At 43.3% G+C, this 17,146-nt stretch overlaps 1 protein-coding gene across 6 annotated transcripts in view; it reads left to right on the forward strand.

Moving 5' to 3' along the window:
• cbarpb (CACN subunit beta associated regulatory protein b) overlaps positions 1–17,146 on the forward strand; it is a 201,861-nt gene that overhangs the window by 140,677 nt on the left and 44,038 nt on the right. For 5 of the 6 annotated variants that reach the window (XM_080212988.1, XM_080212985.1, XM_080212986.1 and 2 more), the window contains 2 exons: positions 9,565–9,742; positions 14,770–14,922. In XM_080212988.1, the coding sequence (XP_080069114.1) occupies positions 9,565–9,742; positions 14,770–14,922 (331 nt within the window). The remainder of the gene's footprint in view (positions 1–9,564; positions 9,743–14,769; positions 14,923–17,146) is intronic. The other variant, XM_080212989.1, reaches the window with a different exon arrangement.

Genomic DNA, 17,146 nt, shown 5'->3' on the forward strand with positions numbered 1-17,146 from the left:
TCAATACTTCCCATGGTAATGAATTCCACAGGCTCACCACTTGTCGGGTGAAGAAATGTCTCCTCATCTCTGTCCTAAATGGTCTACCCTGTATCTCCAGACTGTGACTCCTGGCTCTGCACACCCCACAGATCAAATCAAATCAAGTCAAGTCAAGTCAAGTCAAGTCAAGTCAAATCAAATCAAATCTCTGTAGACTTGAAACCATCTAACATCCATGTCCTGACTTACACAAAGCGTCATTCACCTATCATCCTTGTGCTTGCTGATCTCTCTTGGCTTCTGATTTGAGAATGCTTCAATTTCAAATTCTCATTTTTGGTTTTCAAATTCCTTCCATGGCCTCACCGCTGTCAACCGTTGTAATCTCCGCCAACCTTACAACCCTCTGAGTTTTCTGCACTCCTCTAATTCTGGCCTCTTGAGCATCTGTAGTTTTAATTGCACTACTATTGGTGACCATGTGTTCAGCTGCCAAGATCCTAAACTCTGGGATCCTCTTGCTAAACTTCTCCCCGCACCATCCTCTATCAGGAAGATGTTCCATAGAATCCCTTAAAGTGCAGGAAGAGACCATTCGACCCATCAAGTCTGTACTGACTCTCCGAAGAGTATGCCACCCAGACTTTGATTTGATTTGATTTATTATTGTCACATGTATAAGTATACAGTGAAAAGTATTGTTTCTTGCTCTATACAGAAAAAAAAACATACTTTGGAATTTTACCACCTCGCCTGCCACAGAAATCAGAGTGGGCAAAGGACGGACAATGGAAAGGTCCATTAACCTCAGGTGGATTTTACGGTTATGGGATGAATGAGGGTGTAAAATACAGCCCATACCATTCATAGAGGAGAAGGAAAGGTGTGGGTCCCTCCCCTCCGCCTATCCCTGTACATTTATCATGGTTAATCATCCTAACCTACATATCTTTGAACAATAAGGAGCAATTTAGCATGGCCAATCCATCTAACTCGCACATCTTTGGACTGTGGGAGTAAACCAGAGCATCCGGAGGAAACCCACGCAGGCAGTCACCCAAGGCTGGAATCAAACCCAGGACCCTGGCAGCAATATTAGCCACTCTGCCAATGTGCCGCTCTCAAAATGTTCCTCAAAAACTACCTCTTTGAACAAGGGTTGATCATCTATCCTAATGCCTCCTTTCATGGCTAAATGTCAAATTCTGAAAGGTAACACTCCTATGACATGCCTGGGGTATTTGACCACATTCGAGGCATTATATAAATGCAAGCTGTTATCACTGAACAAATTTAAATCCAGCTCAACCATACACTAATACTTCAATAATCCCTGTCTGCAGAACTATAGCTGATCTGACAGTTCGGTCTGAAGATTGACTATTTTGACAACCAGTAATGTCATGTTATCAGCCTGGCCTTCTCTGTGATTGAGGACATGAATCAAATGTAACCGGAAGCTAAAAATAACAATTACACTCACGTAGCCAAAGCTCAGCCTGGCAATTTACAAACTCTACCCCACATATCACACTGAGCTCGTTAAACACAGTTGTTCTAAAGACTGCCTGCAGAGTTCTTAGTTGACTTGTAAATAAATGAGAAAGATAAAAGAGAAATCAAATGAACCGAAGATAGAGGCAGGTAGGTAATTTTGAAGAAAAATGAAAAAGCTTGCATTTATATAGCCTTCTATCACGTCGCTCAAATGCATCTTCCAATCTTTTGGAATGGAAGAATTGTTACTATGGAGGTGATGGCCTAGTGGTATTATCACTAGTCTATTAATCCAGACACTCAGCTAATGTTCTGGGTACCTGAGTTCGAATCCTGCCGCGGCAAATGGTGGAATTTGAATTCAATTAAAAATATCTGGAGTTAAGAATCTACTGATGGCAATGAAATCATTGTCTACTGTTGGAAAAACCCATCTGGCTCACTAATGTCCTTTAGGGGAGGAAATCTGCTGTCCTTACCTGGTCTGGCCTACATGTGACTCCAGAGCCACAACAATGTGATTGACTCTCAGTTGCCCTCTTAACCAGGGTAACTAGGGATGGGCAATAAATGCTGGCCAGCCAGCGAGGCCCATGTCCCATGATTGAATTTAAAAAAGGCAAACATGGCAGCTCTGAAATGCACAGCAAGTTCCTTTAAGATTAATAAATTAAGTCTTTTATTGGGTTGGTTAGGAAGAACTGTTGACCAAGATCCTAGCTCTTCTCTGAACATCACATGGGGAAAATGGGTAACCATTTTCCTGTTTCAGTTATCTGCCTAAACAGGAAAATGGGACTGCAATTAATACTCGACTTGAAAGGCAAATCTCCATCAATATAGCTTATATAATAATAGAAAAACTTGCATTTCAAAGTGCCCTTTATGGTGGCAAATTCCCAAAGATGTTTCATAGGAGTGTTAGAAACAAAGACACAAAGAAAATAGGAGAAGGAATATACCATTCTGTCCTTCGAGCCTGCTCCACCATTTAACATGATTGTGTCTGATTCTCTATTTTAACACCATGTTCCTGTACTACCCCCATACCCCTGGATGAATTAAGAGTCTAAAAATCTCTCCATTTCTTTCTTTAAAACATTCAGTGATTTGGCCTTCACAGCTCTGGGATCTTCTTGCCAAACTTCTCCCTCCGCACCATCCCCATTTCTTGAAGATGTTCCTTAGAACCGGCATGGTAGCGCAGTGGTTAACACTGCTGCTTCACAGCTCCAGGGACCTGGGTTCAATTCCCAGCACGGGTCACTGTCTGTGTGGAGTTTGCACATTCTCCTCATGTCTGCGTGGGTTTCCTCCGGGTGCTCTGGTTTGATGTGCGAGTTAGGTTGATTGACCATGCTAAAATTGCCCCTTAGTGTCCTGAGATGCTTAGGTTAGGGGGATTAGCAGATAACATATGTAGGGTTCGACGATAACCATAGAGTCCCCTAAAGTGCAGAAAGAGGCCAATCGACCCATCAAGTCTGCACTGACTCTCCGAAAATCATCCCACCCAGACTTTGATTTATTATTGTCACATGTGTTAGTATACATTGATAAGTATATTTTCTTGCGCACTATACAGAAAAACACACCTCAAAATTCTACCGTCCTGCCCGCCACGGGAATCAGAGTGGATGAGGGCCAGACAATGGGATGATCCGTTGACCTTAGGTGGGATTTTACAGTTTCAGGATGAGCGAGGCCATAAAATACCGCCCTGACCTTCTGTGGTAGAGAATTCCACATGTTCACCATGCACTGTGTAAAGACGTTTCTTCTCATCTCAGTCCTAAATGGCCTACCCCGTACCACATGTGATTTGACACTGAGCAACATATAGGCCATATGAGGGCAGTCAGTCACCTAATGCTTGATGTCAGGTTGGAGGAGAGGAGCAGTGAGAGGTTTAGATGTTCAGGAAGGAATTCTTGAACTTGGGACTGAGACGGGTGAAGTCACAGCTAACGGTAGTGGGACAACAGAAATTGAAGTTGTACAAGAGAGCGGAATGTGGAAGAGCACAAAGATCCCGGATGGTGAACAGCTGGAAGAGATTATAGCTGGATATGGAGGGACCATGGAGGGTTGGAACACAAAGACAGAAATTTTAAATTTGAGGCACTTGCTGGACCGAAAGCTTATCAGGGGAGTGAAGTGTGAACAATAATTGGTGCAAGTTAGGATATTAGCAGCAGACTTCCTGGAAAAGCTGAGGGAGCACTTCCCGGACCTCACTAATTCAGATGAAAGCCCCCTGATGGCCAGAGATTCTCAGGGACAATGCTGTGATTTGTATTGTGGAGATCTCATTTTGAGATTCTCCCCGTCTCTGGCTGGAGACATAATCTAATTCATGCCCAGGGAAGGCATGAACCTTCATTTAAATATGCAGAAATTGTTTGAAGCCAGACTCACATAGCTCCTGTAATTTATCCACCTGCCAGCACAACGAGAAGCCAACAGGAATCACTTGTTGGTCTCCAAAACAGAGGCACCACTTAATGATCATGCCCAGGAGCCTAGAGGCCATTGGAACTCTCAGGTGGTCAGAGAAATGGCTGTGCAATGCCCTGGCGCTACTCCTGGCAACTGGCACTGCCAATTTATCATTGCCAGCCTCTCATTGCCAACCTGACACTGGCAACCCAGCACTGTTAACCTAGCACTGCCAACCTGCCACCCTGGCGCTGCCAACCTAGCACTGTCAATCTACCACTGCCAACCTGATGCCAACCTGACAGTGCCAGCCTGACAATGCCAATTTGGTACTACATGATTGACACTGTCGGGCCACCAAGGAATGGAGCCTGGAGGAGAACCTGAGGGGAGCGCCCTAGGAACCCCATAGCGGGGTGTCGCTCACTCAGGGGCGGGGGGGGGTGGAATTTGGGATGGTAAGTGGGGGGAGGGGGGGGCGTCTGTCGCATTTCTTAGAAAGCTGGATGCCACAATCTCTGAGGAGCCAGCCTCGCTGACATTTTTAGGTCTGGCACATCTCCTTCACAGCACAAATCACCCAGCCTCCAAACCATTGTCAAGTGTGGGTGGACTGCGATTGGAATCGAGTTGGGCCACCTGGTGAAAATTGCATCGCGTTTGCTGTCGGAGACCACACTTCGAAATGTTCTGGGAGTTTAAGGAGAGCGAAAAATGGGAGGCCAGCCAAGAGAAACTGCAATAGTTCAAATAATGAATTCAGATTTATGATTCTGCAATTTTCTGACCCACAGGCTGAAGGGTTAGCAGCTGATCCAAGCTGACATACCTGAGAGGGAGCTGCAGAAAGATAAAACAGCTCAGAATCAATTTAACCCAAACGTCGCAACTAGCCAGAAAAATAAATTAAAACCAGAAGGCTGTAAATCCAACATTGGCAACAATCAAGGCCTTATATATACCATTAATAAAATGGATTAAAAGCAATTACGTTTTGTCAAATTCAGTTTTATTGTTATTAATTAAAGATGCTATAGAAAAATATATATAAATTAGACACAATTAAAAATAAATGTTTATTTTTAAGTTTGAGAATCGTCGATTATTTTACAAGGTGAAATGTGAAGTGAGTCACAAATCAAAAGTGATAATCTTTTTCTTACCAATAACAGGAATTCACCAATCATCCTGTGGGAGGCAAAAATAACGTTAAAAGGGGAAGAAATTCCTTTGTGTGTTATTTATAACCAAGCTATTAAACCTGGGGTTTCCCAGAACCAAAAGATGTGCATCTAGTTCCTGGCCACTGTCCTGATTGCTGGTTATTTTACTGCACACTGGATTGAGCGGGGAACAGATTCCATAGAACCATAGAATCCATACAGCGCAGAAGGAGGCCCCTCCAGGGCTGCTGGTGGCTGATAGCCCTCAATTTCCTGTCAGTGTCACCATGGGCAGTGACAGTTGCCATTCACGTACCCGTGATGTGGAGAAGCCGGCGTTGGACTGGGGTAAGCACAGTAAGAAGTCTCAGTAGGCAGTGCTCCGAAAGTGTGTGGCTTGTGCTACCAAATAACATAAGAACATAATAAGAACATAAGAAATAGGAGCAGGAGTAGGCCATCTAGCCCTTCGAGCCTGCCCCGCCATTCAATAAGATCATGGCTGATCTGTCGTGGCTCAGTTCCACATTCCCGCCCTCTCCCCATAACCCTTAATCCCCTCGCTTATCAAAAACCTATCAACCCACGTCTTAAAAATATTTAGTGAGGCATGCTCCACCACTTCAACGGGCAGAGAATTCCAGAGATTCACCACCCTTTGAGTGAAGAAGTTCCTCCTCAACTCCGTTCTAAACCGCCCCCCCTTTATCTTGAGGCTGTGCCCCCTAGTCCTACTGTCCTTTCTGAGCGGAAAGAGTCTCTCCACCTCTATCCTATCCATCCTATTCATCATCTTATACGTCTCAATGAGATCTCCCCTCATTCTTCTAACCTCCAACGAGTACAAGCCTAGTTTATTCAGCCTCTCCTCATAGCTCAACCCCCTCAATTCCGGTATCAGCCTCCTCTGCACTCCCTCCAAGGCCAAAATAAAACCTGTTGGACTTTAACCTGGTGTTGTGAGACTTCTTACTGTATTCACGTACCTACCAGAGTTGCAGGATCAACAAGGGATCCAGGCTGCAAGTGAGTGCAGATGGGTTGGGGGAGAGGGGTTGCTGCAAGGTAGGGAGGGCATTGGTAAAAAAGACGGAAGCGCGGCACTCAACATGGACCCCATTCCTGATGACAAGGAACCGAGTGCCTTTGAATGAGGGATCTCCCTCCCCAACCTCCCTGGGAACCTGCAAGCAAATCCGACAGAGTTTCCTCTTCAGGCTCCCGTGTGGTGACTCCAGACACTGATTGAAAGTCAGCAGTGGTGAGATGAGACCCCCACCAACCTGACTTAATTGGGCAAATGCAGGAAGACAGCACAGTCCCCAGCCTGCATCCTCCCAGATGACTAAATGCCCCTCTCTACTTCCAAACTTGCTACAGGGATAGGGTCATTCAATTCTGCCCACTGAAACAAAATAGCAGGTGAAATATGCTTTTGCTTATATGTCTTATGGGTAACAGAAGCATCACAGAACTGCATGTAAGAACACTGTTAAAGTTCTGAAGTAAAGTTTGTTTGTTACCCAAGAGTAATTATTGCCCCACTATCAAAGCTAGCTGTCGAGATTACATCCTGATGTAGTCTTTCTAACAGTTTCTGTATCTGAGTAAACATGTGGGCTCTAAAATGTTTTATTCATAGATCTTAAAAACTGGCCAAATGTAAAAATTAATTTATTGTACTCACCATCATTTTGTGCAACTGTTGCAGGTAACATCTTTGAGGTTTTTGGAAAATGACGCTGTATTTCTCTGGGAAGGAACAGGCCCTTCAGCCCTCCGAGCCTGTGCCAATCACAATGCCCTAACTAAACTAAAAAAAACCTTCTGCCCTACTCAATCCGTATCTCTCTATTCCCTCCCTATTCATGTACCCATCCAGATGCCTCTTAAATGTTGCTGATGTGCCTGCTTCCACCACATCTTCTGGCAGTGCATTCCAGGCACCCACCACTCTCTGCATGAAAAACTTCCCCTGCACATCTCCCTTAAAGTTTCTCCCTCTCACCTTGAACCTGTGCCCCTTGTAATTGACACTTCCACCCTGGGAAAAAGCCTCTGACTATCCATCCTGTCTGTGCCACTCATAATTTTGTAGACCTCTAACAAGCCCCAGCCTCCATTTTTCCAGTGAAAACAATCCTAGTTTATTCAACCTCTCCTCATAGTCAACACCCTCGAGACCAGGCAACATTCTGGTAAACCTAGTTTGCACACTCTCCAAATCTTCCACGTCCTTCTGCTAGTGTGGTGACCAGAATTGCACGCGATACTCCAAATAGCTGCTTTAAAAGGAACATTAGTATCATTCGTGTGAAAGAATGAGGAGAGTGAACCCTCATTTATTGATCTAAGAGAAAATAAAGAACGCTAGCTAGCAATTAGTTGCATTTATGTTAACAGCAATCCTAACTGCCTCAATCCAATCACAGTGGAAACACTGTCATAATTGATTCACGTAGCTAATGAAGGTTTATAATATCAAATTTATACAGGGGGTCATCTGACAGATGTTTCTTCCAACTATATTTGTGTGATAACACTGGAAATAGTAAGTGTATACTGACACCTCCTAATTCACATACAATTCAGCTTCCAACATTTAAGTACACCAGTCGGGGAACACTTAATGAAAGCTTTACTGTAAGTTCCTCAGGGCAAAAGGAAGTTTATCAGACTGTAAAGTTGTGCCGAGGAATGTCCATAGACTGATGAGTTGGATTTATTGTAAACAAAAACTTAAATTAGGAATTTGGGAGTAGCAAAATTCCTGATGAAACCAAATTAAGGGATGCAGCAAAATGTGGCAATGAGTGTGAGTGATTGAATTTTGTACACAGGACAGCCGGAAGGAAGGATGGCAGATATTGGATTCATGTCTAGAGGGAAGAATGCGAAAGAAAGGGCATTATATTGAACTTATCAAACTATATTGGGCTGCTTTTCAAAGATAGTGTATTGTCAGGAACCCCAACATAGAAAGGTTACAAAAACAGTGGAAAAGGTAAAGTGTTAAATCATTATGATGTTACTGAGGGTGAAGAAGTGTGGTTGTGAAGAGAGACTTAGGATGATTAGAATATGTTTTATGGAAACTGAGAGATTTGGTGTGGGAGTGGGGGGCATGGGCCGGGAGGGTGAGACAAGGTGGCAGCTTGTGGGGGACAACAGGGGGAATGATCCAACAATGGACTTCAAGAACTGTATAGGGCGCAACTGTTGGAAGATGCTGCTCAATGTGGGGAAGTTTAGGGTAATTCACTTTGGATTCAAGAAAAACAAAATATTTCCAATTGGTGAAAGGCTGTAGAGGATCAAATGGATTTTGGTGTCCACATGTCATTAAAAACCAGTGCGTGGATACAAAAGGTAATCATAAAATGTTAATGGAATGGCAGGTTGCATGATAAATATCCACATCCTGCTTTCTGTCCAGGTTGAGATCAGCACATTGCTGAATGAATGTCAAAATCAAACAATTTGATGTTCAAAAATCATAGTCACTGCAGCTCTGTTATTTTACTTTTGTCCCATGGCACGAAGAGAATTATGAATTACACATACATCCTTTCAACTCTAATACTGCCCGAGTTCCGGAACTTCAGGAACAACAGCCTAAAATGCGGGGAGGCGATGGCCCAGTGGTATTATCGCTAGACTGAAACTCATCTAATGTTTTAGTGAGCTGAATTTGAATCCTGCCACAGCAATAGTGGAATTTGAATTCAGTGAAAATATCTGGAATTAAGAGTCTACTGATGACCATGAAACCATTGTTGATTGTCGGAAAAAGAACATCTGGTTCATTGATGTCCTTTAGGGAAGAAAATTAGTCGTCCTTACCTCATCTGGCCTACATGTGACTCCAGAGCCACAGCAATGTGGTTGACTCTCAACTACTCTTGGGCAACTAGGAATGGGCAACAAATGCAACCAGCCAACAACACCCATGTCCCACAAATGAATTTAAAAAAAGATTGCTTTCTATATCAACACTCGGATGCTTAATGCTTTCATGTCATATCCCGTGTTTGTCACTTTAACAAAGCAATAACTCATTTGAAGTAAATTGATTAATAGCATCACTATAATAATGAATGCTTTGTGAACATGTGTTTGTCTACAGCTATTTCACATTCCACAGTACAAGTCTAGAGAGTAAGGTGTTGTATAATATCTCATTGAGCGAAATTTCGCAGTCCCACACTCCCAGCAGAAGCACCTGACTTGGCACAGGTCAGGGAGAGGATGGCAGCACTGTGGCTCAACTCTCCCACCCAGACTTCCCGTCAGTGTATTTGCCCTAAAGGAGAAGAATCCGATTGGGCAGAACTTACCCAATGACCTTTGTGCTGCTGGTCAAGCTTAACACAACGTGGTAACCAGGCCTGTCAACAATTCACAAAAGCTACACTGGCGTCCATGACATGGGACAAAATGGAATGAAAACTTCTATTTATCTTTTATTTCGTTCTTCATTTAGGTATACTCTGACGGAAGGGGATTTTCACCATTTAAAGAATGCTCGATTAACCCATTTGCACATCTCACCTCCTTCACTGAAAATTGTAACAATTCACGAGTGTGAATCCAGTGAGAATAGCTTGGCAATGCCTACCCAAGCTCCATCATCGTCCAAAACCAACCTTTCCATTTTCCAGGCAAGTACCAGATAATTGTCTTTTTCAAAGACTGATCACGTATTGCTAAGCTGAAAAGGTTGCGAGTGAAAAATGTCCTTAAGGTCATTTTCCAAAAGACATGGTTAGTGTCTTTAAAAGTACTGTAATTACTGACTTCTTTTATGTATGAAGAAATTTGCCTTTGCTGACAGCCCACACATAAGTTGGTGTTCTGTGGCTAATGCAGCAGCAGGTCGGATTTCTCAACCTGTCTCTCACACATTTGAGTTGTAACCTTATCAGCCCTTTAGGTTTGTGTGTTCTCAGGAGTGGGGGATGGGATGGGCAGAGAAATGTCGATAAGTTTGCCTAAGCAGAATAGCATTTATGTAAGTAGCATGATAATAGGATGGTAATAGAATGGTAATAGGATGGTAAATTATTGCTGAGGGAAGGGGGAAAGGACAGATGACAGTAAATAACTACCTTCAGAGAATCTTTACAGTGCAGAAGGAGGCCATTCGGCCCATCTGCACCAACCACAATCCCACCTAGGCCCGAAACTCATAACCCCATGCATTTGCCCTAGCTAGCCCCCCTGACATTATTTAGCATGGCCAATCCACCTAACTCTAATTTTTGGACTGTGGGAGGAAACCGGAGCACCCAGAGGAAACCCACGCAGACGCAGGGAGAATGTGCAAACTCCACACAGGCCGTAACCCAAGCCAGGAATTGAATCCGGGTCCCTGGTGCTGTGAGGCAGCAGTGCTAACTACTGTGCCACCATGCTGATATAGCAATGTTGACTGCAGGCAAATATACGGGAGCAACAAAAACAACTGAAATGGATTGGAATCCAAGGAAATCTGTTGATGCCATGCAAGTCCTGTCTGGTGATTAGGTCCCTAGCGATGCAACATCAATCAGAGGAGCCTTTCATGTACAAACCAGCCTTGCTGCAGTTTGTTTTGTTTTCACCTGGTCAGCAGAAATAACAACGGAAAATACAAGAGTAAAAAGATGGGCCTGAATTGGACACCACCAATGGTGTGCCAGTTAGATAGAGTGGCCATGCTAAATTGCCCATTGGTGTCCCAAGATGTGTAGGTTAGGGCAATTAAATATATGGGGTTGGGGATTGGGCCTGGGTGGCATGCTGTGTCAGTGGATCGGTGCAGACTTGATGGGCTGAATGGCCTCCTACTGCACTTGGGATTCTGTGATATAATATCTTGTATCCTGGTGCAACTTCCATCTTTTTCAATGAAACATCAGGATTTAGGAAGATACAAAGGAGAAATTTAAGAGGATAATTTGTAGTGTGTGAAGAGTCTTTACAATGACAACTATAAGACAGAAAAGAGGGCTAAGTGTCAGATATATTTGCTTATGATCTCTCACTTAATGTTGACTTCAACATTGGTTGTTAAAATATATTAGGGATATAAAAGTTGAGGAGGAATTTTTTCACACAAAGGGTTGTGAATCTGTGGAATTCCCTGCCCAGTGAAGCAGTTAAAGCTACCTCATTGAATGTTTTTAAGGCAAGGATAGATAAATTTTTGAACAGTAAAGGAATTAAGGGTTATGGTGAGCGGGGGGGGTTAAGTGGAGCTGAGTCCATGAAAAGATCAGCCATGATCTTATTGAATGGCGGAGCAGGCTCGAGGGGCCAGATGGCCTACTCCTGCTCCTGGTTCTTATGTTCTTATAATAACTGCAACAAGTTGTATTTAAATGATGCCACAAGCATACAAGATGCCCCAAGTCATCTTCAGTAGGAATAGTTCCTGTGATGAACAGACTCCAAGCCAAGAGAAAGAGTTTGGAAGGCTATAGTGGTTTTGAGGAGACTTTAAAGGAAAGACAGAGAAATGGGAAGGCAAAATGTTGACACAGAATCTTATGGTACAGAGTAGAAGGAGGCTAATCGGCCCATTGTGCCTGTGCTGGCTCTTTGGCAGAGCTATTCAACGAGTTCCACTCCCCCCTTGAGGGCTTTCCTATAGGCAGGGCAAAGCTACTGACAGCTCCGTTCCTAACAGTGGTGGGGTGGTGGACGGTGGGGGTGGGTTGGTGGACACTGACAGCAATCCCATCCAGGCTCTATCCCCGTAACCCCATGTATTTACCCTGCTAAACCCCCTGACAGTAAAGGGCAATTTAACATGACCAATCAACTTGACCCGCACCTCTTTGGACTGTGGGAGGAAACCCAGAGCACCCGGAGGAAACCCACACAGACACGGAGAGAACGTACAAACTTTATACAGTCACCCAAGGCCAGATTAAATCCGGGTTCCTGGTGCTGTGAGTCAGCAGTGCTAACCACTGTGCCACATACAGTATAGAGTCACATATAGTATGAATAAATTAAATAAATAAAAGGACACCAGCTTAACATATTTAATACACTAATTGTGCAGAGGAATATCATATTAACTACCTGTGTATGAGAATGATTATGACAAGATTAAATTAATTTGATTGCTACAAGTTATGATTAAGTGGGAGGTCAAAGCAATTGAAATAAGTAGCCCTTCATTTATGTTTGGGACTGATTAAATGTTAATGATGTAACTGATTTGCAATAGAATATTCCAAGGTGAATACCCTAAAGCTGTGAATCCAAAGCAACTTTTTCACACCATCTAACATGGCAGTCAGAGGGTTAATTATTTGTGGAGGAAATGAATTTTCCTTCACTGAGGTGTTACTTGAAATGATTCCCTTCTCAGTGAAATATCAGCAGCCTGGTGCAGGTTATTGTTGGAAATAGTTGGAAAGCTGACTCATGAATATTCATTCGATGGCATAGTTGCACAACTAGGTTCTGAAAGACATGATGCATCAGCAATACTCTTAATGAAATATTGAAGAATTAAATTCAATCTATTGTCTTTGGGGGAGTATTTTTAACCATCACCAACGCTCGGTAGTTATTTTCTGCAGGTTCCTTCTTATTCCCATCTGATGCCTTTGGCTACCCGTCAGTTTGCAGATATCTAAATCTCACATGTTATTATGACTGACGAACAAAATATTGGATGCAACCAGGAGAGGAAGGTATCGAAATGTGTTCATGTAAGCAGTGCTCTGCAGACTTACATAGATTTCCCAGGAGCAGCCAGCACCATGGACTACAACACACACAGCCCATGCAGCGTTCTTCATTGATATCAATGACAAACAATGTTCTGGCCAAGCAGGTAGCAGTCTGCGTTGCTGCTTGCCCCCAGAGAATCAATGCAGGTTTGCAAAGTGTGCAACACAAACAAATTTCTCCCTCGAGGAATGTTAAAGATTTTGTGAGGGAGCGTTATGTAAACCAAAGTACAACCCAATAATTAATAACCAGTAGTGTATAGAATCACAGAACCTCTACGGTGCAGAAGGAGTCCATTTGGCCCATCGAGTCTGCACCAGTTTTCCAAAGGAGCATCTTCTGCAGAGCCAAACACCCATCCTATCCCTGTAATCCCATCTGTTTAGCATGGCCAGTCCACCTAATCTGCACATCTTTGGATTGTGAGAGGAAACCAGAGCACCCAGGGGAGTTGGGGGGAGGAGGGGGGTGGGGGACTCATGCAGACACAGGGAGAATGTACAAACTCCACACAGACATTCGCCCAAGGCCAGAATTGGATTTGGGTCCCTGGTGCTGTGAGGCAACATGCTAACCACTGTGCCACCACGCCTTGCCCAGAAGCACAAGGTTAGCTTGGTGATGCAGTTAGATAATTAAAGAATCAACTAAAGTCATTGATCACAAGAGAAAATGCTGGAAAATCTCAGGTCAGGAGAGAAAAAAGCTGATGTTTCAAGTCCAGATGACCCTTTGTCAAAGTCATTGATCAATTGATCAGAGATTGACAATACTCTTCCAGTTGACCTCTGGGTCTCCACAGTGTCTGTGTTAAGCACTGTGTTACCATGCATTAAAATGTTGACGTACTTATCTTAATGTTCCGTGGTTAGGATAGTGTAGTCAAATATTTTCCATGTTTGTTATTATATTGCTAATTTCCATTCATTTTAAAATAAATGTCTTGCACATTCAGTGTAACCTAGCACACTAGGTTAGATCAGCATCGTGCATATAAACCCATTCAGTTTTTGTCCAAGAGGCCTTATGTTTTATGATCTAACATGTCTTGGTAAAATGTGTTTGCTGTAAAATCGTTCACAGAAATATCACCTTTATTTCAACGAAACTAATTGCTAGAGATCTGAGTTTGACTGTCATGTGTGTAAATGAGAGCTGTCTTTTTTCATCTCAAAGAGATTAAGTATTGACTGCGGTCATCAGTAATGTAAATATGAGGCCCTCTGGTAGCTTCATGCCAAGAGAATTGGACTCCGCTCGGAGATCCCAGTCCCTGAGAGACGTGCGCACTCCAATTTCCCTCGGAGGGTAAGTTCTCCAATTTTAGATGTTTCACTTGGAGGAGAGAGGGAAGACTGCTTGTGTCAATCAAGAGAGTAAATTGCAAAGCAGTATCGACATTGACCGCAGGCAGGAGTGCCCTGTCGTAACTGAGGAGGACAGCTCAGGCTCCAGAGGAAGGAAGTTACGTAGAAAGGCAAACAAAAACCCCACCCCTGCAGAAAATACATCCAAAACTGAAACGTATGGAGCAATGCAAGATTCTCATACAGATACATGATGGGCAGGAATTTCCAACTGCACTCTCCCCAAAACCGAAAATCACACCCGAGATCAATGGACCTTTGCATGGTCCGCCCACACCCCCCCCGCCCTCTACGATTCCTGTGGTGGGCGGGACGGGAAAACTCCCCCCCAATTGACTCACTCCTGTTTTGAAAAGAAATCTGGTTCTGTGGCTATCACCTTTAAATCCACCGAAAATAACACACGGAATCAAAACATGTTGTTTTCACAGTGTGTTGGCATCCTGTTTATTTTTCCAATCCACAAAGGCTGCTCAACCACTCGAGAAGTAGAGATTAAAACTATTTAGACTCATCCTCTTTAGATCTATTTTTTTGTGAGCTAACTGTTTTTTACTGTGAATTTAGCTTATTTCTAATTTTGTTTGCAGTCCATCATAAATCCACTGCCACAAACCGCTCTGACAAGCCACTCAGTTAACCCCAGCTCAGCCTTGCCTGGGGACACATTCAATTCATCAGTTAATACTACCTTTGTTGACGCAGATGTTCCTACACCTGCTGATTCTGGAGAAAGTAGCGTGGTAAGTAAAATTGCATAGAATTAAACAGAACCTACAGCACAGAAATAGGTCAGTTGGCCCAACTGGTCTATGCCAGTGTTTATACTCCACATGGGCTGTCTCACACATTACTTACCACTTCCCAACCTACTCCTATATTCCTCTATTCCCTTCTCCCTCATATACACATCAAGCCTCTCCTTAAATTCATCAGTGCTATCTACTTCAACCACTCCATGTTGCAGTGAATTCCACAGTCTCATCACTCCTCATTTCTTTGTTTGATCTGCTAGTGCCTATTTCATATTTATACTCCATCGTTCTGGATTTATCCCACAAATAGGAAGTTTTTTTTCACATTCACCCTCTCAAACCATTCTTAATATTGAAGAACTTCCATCAAGCTTTCTCCGTTCCAGAGAGAAGAGCTCCCATTTACTTAATCTTCTCTTATAACTTAGTTCTGGTTATGCTTTGTCTGGAGCTCTATTTCCCTGAGCCGTTTTGTTGTATAAGACCAGAACTACGCAACTACTCTGAATATGACAAAGGCTGCAACTCGCCAAGGCTTCTTCATTTGGCACAGACTAAACCTCTTCTACCCGGAAGGGCCCATGGGAATTCCACCACCTTCAGGTACCCTGCAAGGCACACACCATCCTGATTTGGAAAAGTGTTGCCATTCCTGCAATGTTACTGTGTCAAAATTATGGAACACCCTACCTGAAAGAGCCGTGGAAGGACCCTCAGCACTCAGTTCAGGAAGGTCACTCAGTATCACCTTCTCTCTCAGTAGCAGCTAGAGATGGGCAATAAATGCTGGCTCATATCCTGTGAGCAAACAAGATAACAGTACGGTCTCACCAAGGTTCTATGTAAATTTAAGGTGACCATCCTGCTTTTGTATTCTCTTCTCACCTGGCTTGTATTTCATTGAGTTTAGAAAGGTTTAAGGGGTGTCCCAATTGGAGTTTTTTGAAATGATCCGAGGGTTCGGTGAAATAGTTGCTACTTCCTCTTAAGGGTTTCCAGAATAAGGGAACACAAACTTCAGATTAGAACTAACTGAAATCAGGAAAGGATTGTGGAAATCTGGCATTGGCTGAAACTTTACCACCCTGCCTGCCACAGGAATTGGAGCGGACAAGGAGGGACAGTGGGAAGGTCCATGGACCCCGGGTGGGATTTTATCGTTCTAGGGCGAGCGAGGCCTTAAAATCCCACCCATTATCTTTCCCCAAGTGCCTGTGGGTGCAGGGTCAATTGAAGTGTTCAGGAGTAAGTTTGACAGATTTTATTTGGTGAGGACATTGGTGAAGACATCAAAAACAAGTAAACGGAGTTGAGGTACTCATCAGCCATGATCTAATTCAAAGATGATGCAGACTAGGGGGGCTGAATGGCCTACTGTTTTTCCTAGAAGTGAATCCCACTACTTTGTCTGGACTCTTCAAGGCCCTCTCAACTTGTGTTGCTGCCTTAGGACAGCACCTGTACTTTTTGTACCTGTACTTCCAGATCACTTTGTACTGCAAGTTGCCTCCTTATTCTATCTACTTAAAGGACCCCACACACTCTCTCTAGCAGGTTATCTGCCAACTCTGAAAGACCATTTATGTCTTCCCGTATTTTGGTACGATCCTCCACATTTCCTTGGCACCCAATTCGGTGCAAAACATATATAAAACAGTGAACAACAATGGTCTCAATATATATAACTGTGAGAAAACATTTTCCATTGCCCATCAGCATGTGAAACCTTCCTTAACTCCTCACCTGTTTTTAGTTATTTGGCCATCTATTAATCCATTCTGCTTTCTGACCCTGACTCCACAAACCCTGCTGCTCTACCAAGCCTCATATGTAACAACTTTTCAAAGGTTTTCTAGAAGTCCATGCATTCCGCATCCAGGGCATTTCCCTTGTCTTCCCTTTGTTTCATTATTCAAAATATTCATTAAGGTTGGTTATATATGACCCATTCTTTCATCTCCCAATCTATCATTTTTTATATTTTCTGTCTCTAGGTGTTTCCTTATTTGATCTTTTAAGAAACATTCTCCAATCTTTCCCATCGCTGACATTAAGCTAAATGGCCTGTATTTCCCTGGCTTAGTGCGATCTCTATTTCCGAGACTGGGGTTTATATTTTTTGGTTGCCAGCCCTGTGGCCCCATTCCTTTCTGTATTATTTTTATATGCTACTATCTTTACTCAGTCTTTCCTAATACCTTTGAAAATGCAC

Source organism: Carcharhinus amblyrhynchos, chromosome 26 (assembly GCF_965287045.1).
Source record: "Carcharhinus amblyrhynchos chromosome 26, sCarAmb.v2.hapA, whole genome shotgun sequence".
NCBI classification, from domain to species: domain Eukaryota; kingdom Metazoa; phylum Chordata; class Chondrichthyes; order Carcharhiniformes; family Carcharhinidae; genus Carcharhinus; species Carcharhinus amblyrhynchos.